Raw genomic sequence first — 20507 nt, 5'->3', positions numbered from 1 at the left:
ACAGAAAGTTGTAATAAAATGTACGGGGAAGTCTCTTCTTCCTACAGCCTCCTCCAATGTTGCCATCTTGTACAATTATAGTATAACATCAAAATCAAGAAGTTGACATTGGTACAATCTATAGAGTTTATTCAGTCTTCACCAGTTAATACATGCAGTCTGTGTGTGTGTGTGTGTGTGTGTGCATAGCTTTGCATAACCACAACCACCAGCACAGTCAAGGTACAGAACTGTACCATCACCACAAGGCTCTCTCATGCTACCCTTTTATAGCCACATTCATCCCTAACCCCTGGCAACTGCTAATCTCTTCTCCATCTCTCTAATTGTTTCACCAATGGTATATAAGTGGAATCATGCAGTACAGATTTTGAGATTGGCCTTATTCACCCAGCATCATTCTCTTGAGATCCATCCAAGTTTTTTGCATGTATCAAGAGTTATTTCTTTTTATTGATTAGCAGTATTCCAATGGTATGGGTGTACTGCAATTTGTTTAACCATTCACTTGTTGAAGTACATCTGAGTTGTTTCCAGTTTGGGTTGTTAAAAATAAAGCTACTATGAACATTCATGTACAAGTTCCTATATGAAAATAAGTCTTAACTTCTCTGGAATAAATGTCCAAGAGTGCAATTTTTAGATTGTATGCCAAGTCCATTTTTAGTTTTGACAGGAACTGCCAAATTATTTTCCAGAGTGTCTATACCATTCTATATTCCCACCCAAAAGGTCTGTGTGATCTAGTTTCTTCACATCCTCACCAGCAATTTATATTTTCACTGTTTTTCATTTTAGCCACTTTGATAGGTGGCTCACTGTACTTCTCATCTTTTAAAACCTGACAAGAGTTACTCTACTTCCTCCTCTGTGCCATCACTGATATTTCATTTATCATTGTGTTTTAATTATTTATCGATATAGTTCGAGTCTTCCCCTCTGTTCTGAGCTACGTGAAGATAAGAGCTGTGCCATATTCGTCATTTTTTTTTCCTGCAGCATCTGATACAGTTACATACTGGACACACAGAGGGCACTCAGTAAATGTGTACAAAGTAAGGGAAAGAATGAAAATGGAAAAAACGTTAGTCTTGCTTCCCTCCCCCTCCTCCCCGTTAAGCTGTAAACCTTTCTAAAACAGAAATCACACCTTCCTCTGTGTCTCCCAGCAGCAGCTAATAGGGTGCTCTGTACCTGTAGCTGCTCAATAAATGTTGGCTAACTATTCAGGTGGCTTATCTTCCCTCTGCACCCAGGAGATAAGCACATGAAAGAGAGAATAGGCCTGAGTATTCCTGTATTAAAGATCATATGTCATAAGTTTTATAATATCTTATAATCTCCACAATCACTGAATATTTGTCTGTGTAGATGAGAAATCAAAACAAAACGGTCTTTTGAGTCAAAGAATGCCTCTGCAACTTAGCACTTTTCAATAGTTTCAATACCCTGGTTACATATGAATTTTGGAGGACAGCATTTCATATCCCTGCATTCCTTTTGCAGTTTCAGAAGGATCTGGAATTTTTCTATTTTTGCTGAACTGGTATAATTTGACATGTTGATTATGAAGGGGTCATTAACCCCAAACATTTTTTATCACTTTTTGACTCTGCATTTTCTCAACTCTGAAGTATGTTAATTTGCACTTGTTTATATGTCTCTGTAAGAGTTACTCAAGCCCTAGAGGACTGGTATATGTTTTGTCTGGGAGCTAGATTGTAAGCCCCTTGAGAGCAGGGACCTTATAACTCCTAGGAATGCATCCTGGACATTGTCAACATTCAATTAATGATAATACTAGAAACTTGCCTAAGGTCATCTGTCACAATAACAACTTCCTTTTCATCTCTAAGGCTTCTAACTGTCAGGAAAAGCTCTTAGGTTGATTTGATAACATTGAATGATTCTACCCAAAATTATGCTCATTATTACCCACTACAATTTGTTCTTTAGAGTGCTTTCAGTTTTATAATTTTGGATCAGTTATTATGGTTCCCTTCCCTATAATACCCTAGTTACATCCAAGTTTGAGAAGGCTGCATTTCATAACCCAGAAGTCTTTTAGCCTAATACAAAGTAAGCTGATAACATCTATGCTTTCAAAGCGTTTAATTCTCTTCACCAACCCTCATTGATAACTAGGTGGTGAACTCCAAGTATGTTGACAATCTTAACTTATCAGAAATAATCCTTAATTCAGTGTATTGTCCTATTTTCACAGATTATAAAATGGAGTAAATGTATACTAAACCAGTCCTATGGCTGTTGAAGTTAAATTGATATGAATATTTAAAGGAAGTCTGAGTTCTAAAACAGAAAAGCAAATTTGGTCCTTGGTGAGGATGGAGGTAGGGGGAAATTTTTTTGTAAGTCAGGTTTTCTGAGCTACAGTTTACATGCAGTCTGATTTACCCCTTTTTAGATAGAAAGTTTGATGAGTCTGACAAGTTGAATTTTTTCCCTTCACTATTTGCTGATTCAACTATACTTCCCACTACCCTCCACAACCACCCTTAGACCAAACCGCCCTATCTTTTTCTGACATTTTGTCTCCTTTTTCTTTTCCAGTGTACTAAAGGAGGTGTACATAGCCTTTAATCCCAAAGCAGTGGTCTTACAGCTGGGAGCTGATACAATAGCTGGGGATCCCATGTGCTCCTTTAACATGACTCCAGTGGGAATTGGCAAGTGTCTTAAGTACATCCTTCAGTGGCAATTGGCAACGCTCATTTTGGGAGGAGGTGAGTACAAAGGAAGGTCACCAGGAGAATTTGTTGACCTTCCCCCATGTTTTGTCCATTGACACTGAGGAAAACTTGGCTTTCTAAGATTGGATAATACCAACCTGCCCATGGTCCAGAAGCCTGAGTCAATGAACCTGCCACCTTCACAGTTCAGCATAAGGAAGTACTCTGACACACTTCTCCTCCTCAGCCTGGCATGTGCATTGACTCCTTGGCACTCTGAAGTCTAACTTTCCATTCCTGAAGCAAAGGTGCTTTGGTTAAAGGTGACATCAGATCTTATTAAGAATAGAGAATGTTAACCCCAGTGGACTTTGATCCATCTTCTCTCAGTATAGCCTATGAGTCCCAGTTCTAATCATTATCTTTTGGAAACATACCACTAAAATTCTAACCCTACTCACATATAGGTAGTAAACACATGAATTAATTGAATATCTAAGCTGAATTCAAGAACAACTTCTCCCCCACTAAAAAAGCATGGATTTGTTACAATAAAGCAAAATTGAGAGATCTAAAGTGTCTCTTAGGCATTTTTGCCTTCAGAGTGTACTGATGTTTTGTATTACTTAACCATCAGAAAGCTGGGTCTATTCAATAGAAGCATTTACACATTTGTGAAAGGAACCTTTCACAAACCTCAACTACCTTTGAAGCTGCCTTGCTTAGAATCTTCTGTCTATCTGGCACAATCTTTATTCCATTAGCTGAATGGACTGGTGTGTTAAAATAACATGGTCAAGCAGATTGAGCTTAAAATGTATGTATTATGGAAGCGCTAATAGTTTGTTGTTTGTCAAAGTGTTGTAAAAACCGAATTAGAGGAGATTGTGGGAAGGCCTTATGAAAATGAGTGAGCATTCAACACAAATACACAAGCCTGGTCCTTGGGCAGCCTCAAACCCTAGAGGGATCGAAATTAAAGGTGCTTACAAGAGACAACCTCTTATGAAAAGCTGGCGAGAAATGTATTAACTTCAACTCAAGGAAAAGATAAAATTGATAGGTGCCACGGACATATTACTTTCCTTGACGGCACTAAAGACAGTGATTATGACACAGGTAGGGCCAGGGGGAAGAAGAAAATTCCTTTCCTCAATATACATCTGTGTGAATCCGACTTTTGTTTAAGGCTACAACCTTTACTTAACTCTTTGCTTTCTCAGCCCCAAGTCTTGGCTTTTGAATATATAGCTCTTCTTATGTAATATGTGTATTCCTGAAAATACTTGTGCATAAATGGAATTTTTGCAAATCAAATCATACTGTATGTATGCCAGAGAGAGCTTGCTACTTAAAACCTATGGGGACTCTTTTTGAAATCAAATAATCATACCCAATAATTTGATCTGATAAATTCAGATTTTCCATGTCAGGAGTGTTTAAAGTAATACCTGTACTATTTCACTTCAATTCTCAACCCCCAGTAACACATAGACAATTGGCAGAGATGGCCACGTGCCCAAACTTCAGTGGATCCCATTGAGGCCAAAAAGACACATTGCAGAAGCCCCAGCATCCCTGACCTTTCAAGGAATAGAAAGGCTTAAGAAAAGGGCACCATATGTCTCAATCTATACATGTTATTCCAGTGTAATTATTAATAGTGTCCCTTTTTTACTCTTAAAAGTGTACCATTGTGGATGATAAATGATATGGTCACCCTACCTAAAATAGACCAGATTCTATTTCCCTCAGGCTGCACTGAGGTTAGGAAATCTTTCCATTTTATCCTTACACTCTTGGAATTTAGTTAAAAGCCAAATGTTCTAGTGCTTGCATGGCAGAACACATCTATTCAGCACAAAAATATGCTGATTATTAGCCAGTATAATATGGCTGCTGGGTGACTGTGACAGGACCTGACGAGGTGAGTCAGAGCGTCAATCAGCAGTCCTTTTCTCATCTCATTCTCTTTGATCTCTGCCACTAGGCCTGTATTTTGTGGAGAAAAGGAATGCTGAAATGAAAAGAAAGAAGTCTGTTTCTGTCAGCATTTTCCTTTTCTCTTTCCTGGAGGTTTTCAGGGCTATATCTGCCAACAGCTTTAATATACAAGTTACATCCAGCAGTCATTTTATAGAATTGTTACAAAATTCATCACAGAAACCTTCACTTTGAGTAGGTCACCTCAAAAGATCTGGGTTCCAGGGATCTCAATCTTACCAATGACTCTTGGTGGAATTGAGGACTTTGGAGTCCTCGGGTGCATATTTGTTCGGAGATGAGGGCCTTTTTAATCTTTGTAGGCCTTGGACTTCCCAGTTCCACATTGTGCATGGTCTGACTGGTTCACTAAAGACTGCCTACTAAGTAGTTCAAAAATATCATAAAGGGATGTTTAGGTGAAATTCTGCAAGTTAGAATTATCTTTCTAGCCCTTTTGTTAAAACATTTTTCTCTCCTTCCTTACCCCCCTTCCCTCTCCTGCTGTTCTGTGACTATTCTTTCCTAACTTCACAATTCTTGATGGAGACAGGAGGCTATAACCTTGCCAACACGGCTCGATGCTGGACATACTTGACCGGGGTCATCCTAGGGAAAACACTATCCTCTGAGATCCCAGATCATGAGGTAAGTAAGGCTCTGACAAGTCCTCTCTTCTTTAAGGGGAAGAGCTGAGTCATTCCACCTAATCAAAATCACGTCCTCACCACTCAATACCGTTTTGTTGAGAGACACTCCAATAACAATAACACACTGTCTTGGCAGAATAGTGGACTCTTGTTCCAAAATATCCAAGACCTTCTGCCTTTTTTTACAAGAGATCTCAAAGGCCAACCAACTTTAATTTCTCAATTAATTACAGAGACTGTGGGAAGGGGTCACCTGTTCACACAAAGAACTCTTTGGGATATGTGCATATTTTCATCCCCTAGACTCAAAAAAGAAGGGGCAATTTTTTTTAAATGTAGAAGCTGGGTTCTCCTCTATCTTTAAAAAGTCCTATTGGTGGTATGTCAAACCTCTGTTCTTTGGTGGTAGTCCTGGTCTCTCAATTTTCTTTGGCTGATGTAAAATTTAAAAAACACACAATCACCACCAAGACAGGTCTGGTATTTTTCCAGTGATTAGTGGTGCACAAAAGTTGGGGCAGGACCATCCAAAATGTGAAACATGTCATTTGAACCTTTGCCATTTTCTTTAGTCATATGAGATGGGCTTTATGTTTTCCAAGGCATAGATGTCTGTCCTAGTTTTCTCAAAACAGGTGTCATAGAAAGCTCTCTGAGAGCTGTGAGTGTGCTGATGATCCCCTTTATCTGAAGGTGTACCCCTTCTCTTCCCACCCACCCTGACACGTGGTGGGAAGCATGTTATCATAGATCAGGATGTGTCCTGCAGGCTTTAGACTGTGACTTATAATAATGAATCAGTGGCTGCAGCCCCACCTTCTCAAGCCATCTCCCAAGGAGTCGAGATGGTACTTGGGTTATAACATTTTGATTCCTGCTCGATGCAGAAGCTGTACACTTGGGAGCATTATGCTTTTACAAGTTACTATTATTTTTTAAAAACTAGAAACAAACTAATCTTCCAATTTTCTTCTAACCACAGGTGAGGTATAATATGTATCTCAGAAAAACCACTCTATGTGTCTAGAATACAAATAGAAGGCACTCTATAATTTCAGACAATTTGCTGGTGTCAAGGTTAATAGAAATCTCTTTTCTTGACTTGACTTACCTTTATTCAGTATTTGGAAGCTTTATGAAATATAAAGGTAAGCGAACAAATTACATTTGTGAACAAATATAATCGCTGTTATTGCCGTGGGAATATCTCAGATTGCATTGCAATTTAAAGCGCTGAGACTTTGAAAACTGATCAAGTTATGTCAAAAAGTAGTTTTAAGATGTAGAAGCCTGAATTGAGAATGAGTGTTCTGTTCCTAGGAAACAATGCAAATCTATAGATTCATCTATCTTAAAAGGTTGATAAAATTTTAATAAAGGTGAATACTGCCTCTGGTACCTGGAGATGCCTGGCTGGTTGTGGACTTGGCCTTCTAGATAGACATGTCCTGTCTTTATACTGATATAGCCTGCTAGATTAAATGAGATATAATGTACGTCAGGTGCCTAACACACAGTTCTTGGCACACAACAGGCATTTTTGAAATGCAAGTTTTCTCCTTCCCCTTTGTATGCACCTAACAACTTCTGATACCCAGACATTTATGACTTTGTCATTCATAAATTTGTCCAAACTCTTTCGAATCCCTTCTGTCATATCCTTCTGGTATAAGAGATGTGAGTCATCCAAGAGGGAACAAAGAAGAAAATTGAAATGACAGTCTTCCAGGTACAATAAGATAACATTTTAATGAAAATTGCCAAAAATAGCCCACACAGTGTAAAGGCATATGTAAGTTTTGTGCCACAATACACAGTTGCACACAAATATCCTTGCAGTTCTCTGTAATCAGATCAACAAATGGTGGCTCAAAAAATATTTACTGAGCGCCCGTTGTGTGCCAGGCACTATACTAGGTGTCTTGGAAGATACAAAGACACTAAGACATCATCCCCTACCTCAAACAGCCTGGGATAAAGGGGGGTATGAGTGCTGAGGAGATATGTAGATACATAAATAAATATATTACACAGCAGAATAAGAGCCACAAGACTATAGGAACAATGGCTATGGATATGTACCTCAAATATAAAGGGGATATAAAGGAGTGCACAAAATACCCTGCCCTCCATAAGCTGAAAATGTAATTGAGAAATCTAATCGGTGAAAAGGTCAGGACAGTGCAGCAGGCAGCCACAGTCTGCTGGCTAACCCCCTCACTGTCTTCCCTCTCAGTCTCGGCTTTTGTTCCTCTGTCTCCTAGGATAATAATCCTCCTCCTCCAGATGCCCTTTCCCCATCTCTCTATGATCTTCCTCAGTCCAGCTTAAAGCCCTATGCCTTTAAAAATCCCTTACCTAAATATACCAAGGCCCTTTGAGCTCTTCCTTCACGTTCATTTGTTCTTTTCATTCCTTTACCAAATATTCATTGGGCCCATACTGCTTGCCAGGCCCTATTCAGACCTGATACAGGGATACAAAGATTAACAAGATAAGCCCAGTGCTCTAAAAAATCTCATCATCTAGTAGAGGGGACAGAACAATGTGCTCAACCCAGGACAGATGAGGAGCGTAGAGGAAATGTTTCACCAAGACTTTAAATTGAATATTGGAGGTTGACTGGGAGTTTGCCAGGTGAAGAAGATGGAAAGGCATTCTGGGCAGAAGGAATAGAAATTGGAAAGGACCTGGTGCCTCGTGTGACCAGGGAGAAGTTTGATATAGTGGAACACAGTGTTTATGAGAGAGAGAGAAGGATTAAGGCTTGAATGGAAATTGGAGCCAGATTATGAAGAGCCTTGAATGATGCACTAAAGAGCTTGCACTTTCTTCTGTGAAAACAGATGAGCTTTGGTCTTTAGAAAGCTCACTTGATAGAGCATGGAAGTTACATTGCAAAAGGGAGAGAGCTGAGAAAGTCAAACCTGTTAAGAGGTTCAAGGACACTCCTATCATGCTCAAGTCTGTACCACTCCTTTGGTCATCTGTGGTTTCGGTTGTCTGCATTCCCCTTTAGTGCTCATCAGAGTGTTAACACCCACCAAGTTGGTGTTCATTCATTGAATGAACAATTGAATCAATGAGTGTTTGAATAATAAGTGTCTCAACATTCATACTGGAAAACTTATGTTTTTAAGATGGAAGAATTGGAAGCATAATCTAGCCTTTTTCTGGAAACTATTTAACCCCAGTAGCAACTACCCATTCTTTGCAAGAAGTACCAGCTATCCCAGTAGGAAATAGATGTATCCATGGGAAAACACTAGATCACCAATGAAAGGAAGAGAGTTGGGAAGGCAAGTATTGGAAGTGATTAGTGGTGAAATTTCAGGCATAACCCTCATGAGATACAAAACCAATCATGCCCTAAAGCCATTGATCAAGGAGTTAGTTCCAGCCCAGGAATTGGGGAGCCAGGTTGGCCAGCCAGGCATGGAATAAGGAGGCAATCCCACTTGAAGAAGAGTTGGGCCCAGCGGGGAAGGTGAGAGGAATGGACCCTGCCCATATGACTGGCCCAAGTATCTCTACCATAGGGAAAGCCCAAAGGTGACATGGGGTCCCATAAAAAGACCAGTATGTGGCTAATTTAGCAAATCACCCACTGCATGTAATAAGGCTTATGGACTATTACATAAGAATGTTGTGTAATCCAGTAATACTATTTGGATCCTATGATCTAGGATAGAGTAAGACAGTTACGTTATAGACAGTTATATTCATTTATACGTATATGTATACAGATATATCAGGTATGTGTACATACCTGAATCATAAAGTAGATCTTTAAACAAAATTTAGTGAACAAAAAATATTTATTTAAATAGACTCCTTTTGATGGACTGGTTAGACAAGTTATGCCTCATTCATATGAGGGAATGTATATAGCCATTGAAAAGAATTAAGCTGATTTATATACAAGTGTATGTTACTAATGTAAAACAGTCTCACATTGCAGTCTATAGGTTTCAGTGAATTCATAGATTGATTTGGGGCAAAATAATATCTTAATATTTACTCTTTCAGTACATGAATTTGCTATCTCTTTCCATTTACTTAAGTCTTTAATTTCAAATTTTAATTTATACTTTTCAGTGAACAGGTCTTGCACAAATTTTGTTAAATTTATCCCTAAATATTTCATGACTTTGATGTTGTTATAAATGGTATTTTTAATTTCAATTTCTAACTGTTTGTTGCTAGAATATAGAAATACAAGTACAATTGATTTTTTTATATTTATCTTGAATAATGTAACATTGCTAAACATTAGCTCTAGTAACTTTTTTGTAGATTCTTTAGCATGTTCCATGTATACCAACATGTCATCTGTGAATAAAGAGACTTTTACTTATTCCTTTACAATCTTCATGCCTTTTATTTCTTTTTCTTGCTTTATTACACTGGTTGGGACCTCCAATGCAATGTTGAATAGAAGTGGTGAGAATGAACATCTTTGTCTTGTTCCTGATCAGTGGGGGAAAGCACTTAATCTTTCACTATGAAGTATGAAGTTAGTGGCAGGGATTTTTTTTAATATCCTTTATTAGGTTGAGGAAGTTCCTTTCTATTCCTAATTTACTGAGAATTTTCCTCACAAATGAGTGTTGAATTTTGTCAAACGCTTTTTCTTCATCTATTGAAATGGTCATATGGTGTCCTCTTATTCTGTTAATACAGTAAATTGCATTCACTGTTGCTTTTTTTATGTTAAACTAACCTAGCAGTCCTGAGATAAACCCTACTTTGTCATGGTATATTACCCTTTTTATATATTGCTGGATTCAGTTTGTTGAAATTTTGTCAAGAATTTTTGTGTCTATGTTAATGAGGGACATTGACCTTTTTTTTTCTTTTCTTTTCTTTTCTTGTAATATCTTTGTCTGGTTTTGATATCAGGGCTATGCTGCTCTTATAAAATGACTTGAGCAGTATCCCCAAGTCTGCTGTTTTCTGAAAGAGTTTATGTAAAATTGATACTGTGTCTTACTTAAATGTTTGATAGAATTTGTTAGTGAAAATATTTGAGCCTGGAGTTTTGTTTGTGGGAAGGTTTTTAATTATGAATTCTATTTCTTTAATAGTTACATGGCAAGTCAGACTTTCTATTTCTTCTTGCTTCCATGTTGATAATTTGTCTTCAAGGAATTTGCTTATTCACTCATAATTTTCCCTTATTGTTCTTTTAAAGTCTATAGGACTATAGTGATGTCCCCTCTTTAATTCCTAGTATTGCTAATTTCTTCCCTTTTTTCTTGATCATTTTAGCTTATGGTTTAACAGATTTAGTGAACTGTATTTTTTTCAGAGAACTAGCTTTTAGTTTCATTGACTTTATTTTTCTCTTTTCTATTTCATTATTTCTGCTCATATCTTTGTTGTCCTTCCTTCTACTTATTTTGCATTGATTTTTAGTTCTTTTTCTAGTTTCTTATGGTAGAAACTTAGTTCATTGATTTCAAGCCTTTCTTCTTTTTTAATATAAGTATTTTATGCTGCAAATTTGCATCTAAACACTGCTTTAGCTGCATCCCACAAATTTTGATATTCTCTTCATTTCCATTTGGTTCAAAATAGTTTCTAATTTTCTTCTTTGACTGATGTGTTATTTATAAGTGTGGGTTTTTTTTTTTTTTTTTTTTTTTTTTTTAAAGTAAAGGGTTTTTTTATTATGTGTAACACAAAGTTATTTAAGTCAATAAATTTTTAAGGAATTTCACACATTCTGATTCTTTCCACTGCCAATCATCTTAGTTCCTCCAAACTCATAAATCTTCAAGATAAAATAGCCCTTTCAAAAAGAAGTTATCATGTGAGTCAGCCCACAATTCTTTTAGTTAGGCTTCTTTGATCTCCAATCAAATATGGACACACTTCAAAATTCTTCACCTGTAATCTTTAGGATCCAATTTCCTCAAGTGATTTACTTTAGGACCATGTTTAGGGTCAGGAGACGGATCTGCCTGGTTCTGAATTTGACACCCTCTAAAAATGTATTAGGTTCAAATCATATTCTAAGTGTGGGTTTTTAAAAATTTATTTCCAAATATTTGAGGACTTTCCAGATATTTTTCTATTTATATTAACTTTCATTTTGTTGTGCTCAGAGAACATACTTTGCATGATTTCAGTCCTTTTATATTTATTGCAATTTGTTTTATGGTCCAGCATATGATCTATCTTGGTGAATGTGTCATGCAATTTGTAAAGAATGTGTATTTTGCTGCTGCTGGATAGCATTTTCTATCATTATCAGTTAGGTCAGGTTGGTTGAGAGTGTTATGTCATCTATATCCCTACTGATATTTTGTCTGCTTGTTCTGCCAGTTACTGAGAGAGTTGAAATCTCAACCATGATTTTGGATTTGGCTATTTTTCCTTTTAGTTGTGTCTGTTTTGGCTTTATGTATTTTTGAGGCTTTGTTATTAGATGTATACACACTTAGGGTTGTTATATCTTCTTGATGAATTGACCCCTTTATTATTAAGAAATATCCATCTTTATTTCTGGTAATATTCCTTGATCTAAAGTCTACATTGTCTGATTTTATTATTGTTGTACATGCTTCATTATGATTATTATTTGTATGATATATCTTTTTCTGTCCTTTTACTTTTAAGCTATTTATGTCTTCATATTTACAATGGATTTCTTGTAGACGGCATAAAGTTGGGTCGTGATTTTCTTGTCCAGCCTGACAATCTCTGCCTTTTAGTTGGCATGCCCAGACCACTTATCTTTAAATTAATTATTTATACCTTCAGGTTTAAGTCCATCTTCCTATTTGTCTTCTATTTGTCCCCTCTGTTGTTTATTTCTTATTTTCTATTTTCCTGCCTTCTTTTGAATTAAATGAATTTTTTAAGGATTCCATTTATTTTCTGTATTTGCTTATTAGCTATAACTCTGTTTTAAATTTTTGTGGTTGCTCTGGGGTTTACAGTATGCATTTTCAACTTATCATAGTCTACCTTCAAATAGTATTACACTACTTCATGTGTAATATAGCACCCTTGTGACAGTATTCTTCCATTTTTCCCTTTTACTTCCATGTGCTATTGTAGTCATATATTTTACTTTTGCGTATGTTATAAACCCCATGATACATTGTTATTATCTTTTAAACTGTCAGTTATATATTTAAAATTTTTTTAATGTTTATTAATTCATTTAAAATAAGACTAATATTGCTTGTGCATGTTAGCACAAATAACATGTTGTAATTTTTTTTAAAAACTGTATTTTCCAAGACAAAAGGAAATCTCATGAGAAGAATGGTAATGCTATACATTTTTGCACAACTCTATAACATCTGGCTTAATAGATGACAGCTGACTTCTCATACCTGCTTCTACATTCAATGTGTTTTGATGTTATTTTTGTTAATGTATATGGAGAAGATCCAACTTCACATAGATCTGTAGATGGAAAAGGGAAGTGTATTTTAATAACTTTTACAGGTCATTATGGATATTCTTCTTTGATACTACACAAAAACTCTACAAATGGTAGTTTCTTAAAGGTTAATGCTGTGTGGAATCTGAAAACGTATCAGTGAACTTTGTATGTACTGTTACATCAAAATTCATTGATCATCTTGTACTCTGAAGGGATATTTGACCCATCTTATTCATATTGCTTAGTTGGAAAATATCGGTTCACTAAGTTATACAAATATTACAAATGTTGAAACACTTTATGCTGTATCAGAAATCACATTAAACTGATACGAATGCTGATTTCATTGGAACAAAGCTTAAGTTTGGGGAAACTGTCAAGCTTATAGTGGCAGAGTGAAGTTTTTCAAAATTCTGATTTTCATTCAAAAACGTGTGAGGGACTTCCCTGGCAGTCCAGTGGTTAAGACTCCACACTTCACTGCAGGGTGCACAGGTTCAATCCCTGGTCGGGGAACTAAGATCCCACATGCTGTGTGGCATGGCCAAAAAAACCAAAGTGTATATTATCATTGGCAAAAAATAGTGTCAGTTATTGATATTTAACCTAAATTGGTAGGCTCACTTCATTTTTGAGAATATATCTGCCAAACATCCGAGTATTTAATCATGGTTTCTCCATTAGTTATTCTTCCTCACAAAAATGATATTCCATGAAAAGTAGCTGTTTAGGTCACAACTTAATCACAGATATGCTTTTCCTCAAGACAACTTCCTATTTTATCACACAGAATATTAAATCCAGGATCAAGATTTGATAATTTTTAGTGCTTCGCCAAAGCCATTCTTCAGTGAAACGGGGTTTTTTCTTTTTACTGTGTGTACACAGCAACAAAGAATACAATAAATGCTGGTATACTTTGGTACTACTCCCTTAATTTATATACCATGGTTCCAGCAGTTTTACCCACCATTGCTTTTGCACATTCATACGAATGTAGTTGCTCTGGCATAAACCATATTTTATATTCATATATATATATATCATATATACCATAACCAAAAATATATACCATAAACATATATATGCATAAATATATAATATAAAATATATAAGTTGCTCCAGGATAAATGATGAGATTGAAACAAGTTATTCAGCACTTTCAATATTTTAGTACCACTTGTGATTGTTGCTAACCATTCACATAAAAAAGGTCTTCTTCAAAGATTAGTGCTAATACCATATGACTACAAGCAGAACAGTAAGTCTAGCCACATTTATAGACTTGTCTGTTTTTAAGGTGAAAGTACAGTTCCACAAATGAGATAATAATTAAGTCTTTCCCTGAAAACTAATGAAAGAAATCATAGAAGATCTAAATAAATTGAGAGATACTATATAAATGGAGTGGAGAGTCAATATTGTAAACATGTCACCTATGGGAGAAAATGTCATATAAGAAGAAAACCCAAAGAAGAATATACTAAATCAAAAGATGGATTTAGCACAGTTGAAGGATATAAGATCAATACATAAAAATCAACGATGTTTCTATATACTAGCAATGAACAAATGGAGATGGAAATTAATGTTAAGAGAATGAAAGGACAGGCCACAGACTGGGGTAAAATACTTACAAATAATAATCCAATAAAAAGGAGATATATCCAGAATACATAAATAACTCTCAAATGCAATATTAAGAAAATAAGCAACACAATAAAAAGTAAAAGAAAAAATAACTAAATCTCCATGTTTAGAGCTAAATGTTTAAATAAATAAGTTACTGTGCCATTGAAAACAGGCAGTGCTATGAGTTATTTTACTAACCTTTCATCCAGTGGGCATTGAGCAATGTCAACTGTCTAAGGCTTCACTGATCTCTAAGCTATTATGTGAATTTCTCCAGCCCATGCAGTGCAATAACTTATGCATAAGATGCTTCAGTGGCTTTTTCATTTCTAGTTTGAAAAGCTCTAACAAACAATTTTTGGTTTTTAATAAGCTCATCATGTCTACACTTAAAATATTCAATTTCTTTCCCTTTCACTATGAACGAATGGTCTGAAAATGATGCCACAACTTAAATAATGAATTATTTTGAAACTATATGAAAGTGTTCTGTGGCTAAGACACTGCAAGGTAAATTAATGACATATATAAAGATAATTGTAATCATGTTTTCATTCATTACTTACAATTTCACCACATGTTTATGAAGTAAATATCTTCCTTCCATGAGTCAGAGCCCTCACCAATACTGCAGTTTCATCTTTTTCAGCATCTTCAAACATAGATATTGCAGCTTGGATTTGAGAAAGCAAGTCTTCTAATCTCCTTTATTAAGCCAACAATCTATATTCTTGTTGTGTTCTACATAGGTGGAAGTAAAATTCTAGGATTTCAAAATAATGGTTTTCTAAATAAAAATAGTTACAGAGATTATAGCAGGTATGACTAAGGGTACATTTTCCATGTCCTTCTTATGGTTAGGGAGTCCAGGTACTGGTCATGGTGCCAGTACTTCAGAGGGGAGAACTGAGAAGCTTAAATGAAGGGATGGAAGAAAAGACCCAGAGCCCAATGAGGCAAGCGATCTCATAGTAGGGGCACCTGCTGTATGGACCCCAGCAGGAGATGCAGGGAGACTAGATAACTACTCATACCAGCCAAGGGATGCAATGCTTAGGCTAGAATGCACCTATTAGCAGCTCTGGACCACATCTCCTATATCCACACGTAGGCTGTGCCACCTTTTGACTGGACTGTGTTGCTCCACTTACTCTGCTACCAGGCTGACAGCCTTCCTCACTGCTCCATGGTCTTCAGTGGCACTCCTTTGCAGTCAGCACATATACAGCCACCACTGGACCTGCCTCTCTCAACACTGCCCTAAATTATCATTTAAAGAAATTTAAAGTTGAGTAAAAAAAGATCTTTTATATTTACACTTTCCAGCATTTTTCAATCCTTTGTGTAGGTCCAGGTTTCCATCTGGTAAAAGTTACATTCTTTTAAAGGACTTAAGAACTTAACTAAAACAACTTAAGTTTTCTCATGGTATAGGTTTGCTAGCAACAATATCTCTTGGCTTTTGTTTGAAAAGTATTTACTTTGTCTTAATTTTTGAAGGATATTTTCACTAGATATAGAGTTCTAAGTTCATAATTTTTTTCCTTCAGAACTTTGAAGATATCACTCTGTTGTCTTCTTGCTTGCACATCTCCTCATGAGAAGTCTGTAATCATTCTTAGCTTTATTCCTTTGTATAATATATGCCTTTTTTCCCCCTTCTGGCTGCTTTTAACTTTTCTCCTTGTGACTAGATTTCAGCAGCTTGATTAGTTTGTCCTGGTATGGTTTTCTTTGTGTTTATCCTGTTTTGGTATTCATTGAGCTTCTAGGATCTGAGGGTTTATTGTTTTCATCAAATTTAGAAGTATTTCAGCCATTATTTATTTTATGTCCTTTCTTTTTCTCTTCTACTTCTGGGACTCCAATTAAACCTGATAGATCAGTTCTATTGTCCCATAGGTCACTGCAACCCCCTTTTTAAAATTTTTTTAATTTTTAAATTTTTATTTTATTTATTTATTTATTTTTGGCTGTGTTGGGTCTTCATTGCTGCGTGCGGGCTTTCTCTAGTTGTGGCGAGCAGGGGCTACTCTTCGTCGCAGTGCACGGGCTTATTGTGGTGGCTTCTCTTGTTGCAGAGCACAGGCTCTAGGCTCACGGGCTTTGGTAGTTGTGGCACATGGGCTCAGTAGTTGTGGCTTGCGGGCTCTAGAGCGCAGACTCAGTAGTTGTGGCACATGGGCTTAGTTGCTCCGCGGCATGTGGGATCTTCCCAGACCAGGGATCGAACCTGTGTCCCCTGCATTGGCAGACGGATTCCCAACCACTGCACCACCAGGGAAGTCCGTGCAACCCCCTTTTTTTCAGTCTTTTTTTTCTCTTTACTATTCATTTTGAGGAGTTTCTATTGCTTTGCCTTCAAGTTTATTGATTTTTTGTTCTGCAGTATGTAACTGCTGTTAATCCCATCCAGTGAAATTTTCCTTTCAAATATTTGACTTTTCATCTCTATAATTTCTATTTTTAAAAATACTTTCCAAAGAAATTAAACCTTTTTAAAAAGCTAACCAAGAAAAACATCTTTCCATTTCTCTTACTGTGTTCCTATTTTCTTTACATCCTTGAACATATGGAGCACATTTATAATAGCTGTTTTAAGGTGCTTGTCTAGAATTCCATTATCTCTGTCATTCCTGAGTCTGTTTCTGTTGACTGATTTTCTCTGGGTTGTAGATCACATTTTCCTGCTGTTTAGTTTAGTTTAGTAATGTTTAGTAATTTTTTTAATTCAATATCCAACATCATGAATTTTGTATTGTTGAGTGCTGGATTTTTTTGTATTGATTTAGAGAGGATTGTACTTTTTTCTGATATTGTGGATATCAGATAAGTGGATAAGTTATTGTGGATCAATTTGATCCTTTCAAGGTTTGTTTTTAAGCATATTTAGAGTAAATCTTGAGTAACCTTTACTCTAGGGCTAATTTAGCCCATTTTAAAGGCACTGCTCTGACGTTTCTACTTATGCCCCATGTATTCAGTGAGGTCTCTCCACTTTGGTCCTGTGTGAACTCTAGGAAGTGTTCATCTTGCAACTTCTCAGTAATTGTTTCCCTGGAAGTTTTTCTAGACTGTCTTTGTGGAGTTTTACTCTGTACATGTTCAGATTGGTATTCATCAAGAGACTCAAGGGGACCTCTATGCATACTTCTATTACTCTTTTTTTGGCTTAGCTCCATTCTCACAATTTCTAATTGCCCTGGCCTTTCAGAACTCCAGTTTCTGTCTTCTCTACTTGGAGATTGCTAGGATTGCAATCCTGTTCTACAGTCCAGGGATTACCTCCAGGCAGAAAGCTGGGGTGGTGGTAGGGCTCACCTTGTTCGTATCCCTTTTCTCTCAGATCACTGTCTTGTGTTGCCTCTTGTCCAGTGTCTGAAAATAAATGTTTCATATATTTTGTCAATTTTCCAGTTGTTTCCGAAGAGAAGATAATTCCACATCTTCTTTCCCCTCACAGCCAGAAGTGGAAGCCCTTTAATTATCTGCTCTTAATTTTTTTTTCTGCCTTCATTTTTCAATATTTTTTCTGGATATAAAATTCTACATTGACAGTTTTTATTTTCTTCTGGCCTCCATTATTTCTGATGGAATGTCAGTCTTATCATTGTTTCCCTGTGTATAATATGTCTTATTTCTTTGGCTGCCTTTATAAATTTATCTTTGGTTTTCAGAACTTCGACCATGTGCCTTAGTGTACTTTTGTTTGTATTTACCCTGTTTGGGATTCCCTGAGTTCCTGGATCTGTGGGTTGTAGTTTTGGATATAATTTGGAAAATTATCAGCTGGTACTTCACTTTTTTCCCCCTGTTCTCTTTCTTCTGTCTTTCTGGGACACCAGTTACACGTGTGTTGGATTGATTGATAGTGTCCTACAAGTCACTGGAACTCTCATTTTTCTTCCAATATTTTTTCTCTATGCTTCAGTTTGCTTGATTTCCATTGATCTATCTTCAGGTTACTAATTCTTTCTTCTTTAGTATTCAATCTGCTATTAATCCCATCCAATGAATTTTTTATCCCATCTCACCCAATGATTTTTTTAAACTTCTTCACTTTGAAATGTTTTAGATCCAGAGAGTTGGAAAAATAGTACAGCAAAGTCCCCTGTACCCTTCACTCAGTTTCTCCCAATGGTAATATATAACTGTGGTACAATATCAAAACCAGGAAATTGACATTGATACAATACACAGACCTTATTCAGATTTGACAAGCTTTACATGCACTCACTTGTATGTGTGTGTGTGTGTGAGAGAGAGAGAGAGAGAGTGTGTGTGTGTGTGTGTGTGTGTGTGTGTGTGTGTGTGTGTATTTAGTCCTTTGCAGTTCTATCACATATATAGATTGATGTAACCACTACCACAGTCAGGATACAAAACTGTTCCATCACTACAAAGACTCATGCCTTGTGCTACTCTTTTATAATTGCTGCTGCCTTCTTCTCTTCCCCCACCCCATTCCTAATCCCTGTAAGCCACTAATCTGTTCTTCATGTCAACAGTTTTTTTCATTTAGAGAATGTGATATAAATGGAATTATGTAGTATGTGACCTCTTGAGATTGGCTTTTTCACTATGTAATCCCTTGAGATCTGTCCAAATTATTTCATAAATAATTCATTCCCTTTTATTGCTAAATAATATTCCATGGTATAGATATACCATAGTTGTTTAACCATTTATTCACTGAAGAACATTTGAGTTGTTTCCAATTTATGGCTATTAAAATTAAGCATTCATGTATAGTTTTTGTTTGAATGTAATTTTCCATATCTCTGGGATCAATGCCCAGGAATACAATTGCTGGATCATATGGTGTGTATAGGTTTGCTTATTTAAGAAACTGACATTTGTGCTTTCTTTTTATTACTGTTTACACAGTATATCTTTTTCCATCACTTTTATTTCAACTTCTCTATATCATTATATTTAAAGTGACTCTCTTGTAGACAGGCTATTATTGGGTCATGTTTTTAATCCATTTGGCCAATCTCAGTCTTTTAATTGGTGTGTTTAGACCATTTGCCTTTAATGTAGTTATTGATAAGTTAGGGCTTAAGTCTGCCAGTTTATTGTTTGTTTTCTGTTTGTTCCCTATTTTCCTGCTGCCTATTACTTGAACATTTTTGAAGAATGTCACTTTTATTTATCTATAGTGTTTTTCAGTGTTTCATATAGATTTTTTAGTGATTGCTTTAGGTATTAAATTATATATATGTAACTTACCACAGTCTATTGGTATCAACATTTTGCTACTTTGAGTGAGCTATAGAAGCCTTACCTGCCTTTATTTCCCTTTACCTTCCTCTCTAATATATCTTAAATTTTTCCTCTACATGCACTGAGAACCACATCAGACAATGTTATAGTTTTTGTTTCAACCATCAAACATAATTTTTAAAACTCAAGAGGAGAAGGAAACTCTGCTCTATTTACCCATATTTTTACTCTTTCTGTTGTCCTCCCTTCCTTCTTGATGCTCTAAGATTTCTTCTTTTATCATTTCCTTTCTGTTTGGAGAACTTCCTTTGCCCATTCTCTTAGGGTATGTCAGATGAAGATAAATTCTTTTTGTTTTCCTTCATCTGAGAATGTCCTGATTTGTCTTTCACTCCTGAAGGATATTTTCACCAAGTATAGAATTCTGAGTTGGCAGTTATTTTCTTTCAGCACTTAAAAAATGTGCCTTTTTCTTCTGGCTTCCATGGTTTCTGATGAGAGATCCACTGTCATTCAAATCATTGTTTCCATAATGGTGGAAATGTAAAATGATGCATCATTTCTCTCTATCTGCTTTCAAGGTTTTGGTTTTGCTCTTTTGTCTTTATTTTTCGGATATTTGATTATAATGTTATTTGTAGTGGATTTCTTTGTGTTTGTCCTGTTTAGGTTCATTCAGCTTCTTGAATCTGTAGGATTATATCTTTCGCCCAACTTGGGGATGTTTCAGCCATTATTTCTTTGAATATTTTTAAAATTCCATCTTATTTATCTTCACCTCCTGGGGCTCTGATGACACAAATGTTTGATCTTTTGTCTTGTCCAACAGGACCCTAAGTCTCTCTTCATTATTTTTTGGTCTATTCTCTCTCTCTGTTTTTCAGATTGGGTAATTTCTATTGCTCTACTTTCAAATTCACTAAT

At 36.1% G+C, this 20507-nt stretch overlaps 1 protein-coding gene across 2 annotated transcripts in view; it reads left to right on the top strand.

The window, feature by feature from the left end:
- The window catches only part of HDAC8 (histone deacetylase 8), a 247874-nt gene that overhangs the window by 103504 nt on the left and 123863 nt on the right, over window positions 1-20507 (top strand). For both annotated transcript variants that reach the window (XR_004348095.1, XM_032620122.1), the window contains exons 8-9: window positions 2572-2744; window positions 5227-5321. Coding sequence is in view for 1 of the 2 variants with exons in the window: in XM_032620122.1 (XP_032476013.1) it covers window positions 2572-2744; window positions 5227-5321 (268 nt within the window). In the remaining variant the exon portion in view is untranslated. The remainder of the gene's footprint in view (window positions 1-2571; window positions 2745-5226; window positions 5322-20507) is intronic.

This window comes from Phocoena sinus, chromosome X (assembly GCF_008692025.1).
Source record: "Phocoena sinus isolate mPhoSin1 chromosome X, mPhoSin1.pri, whole genome shotgun sequence".
NCBI classification, from domain to species: domain Eukaryota; kingdom Metazoa; phylum Chordata; class Mammalia; order Artiodactyla; family Phocoenidae; genus Phocoena; species Phocoena sinus.
The sequence above is the reverse complement of the archived record's forward strand: the minus strand, read 5'-3'. Positions and strand labels throughout refer to the sequence as shown.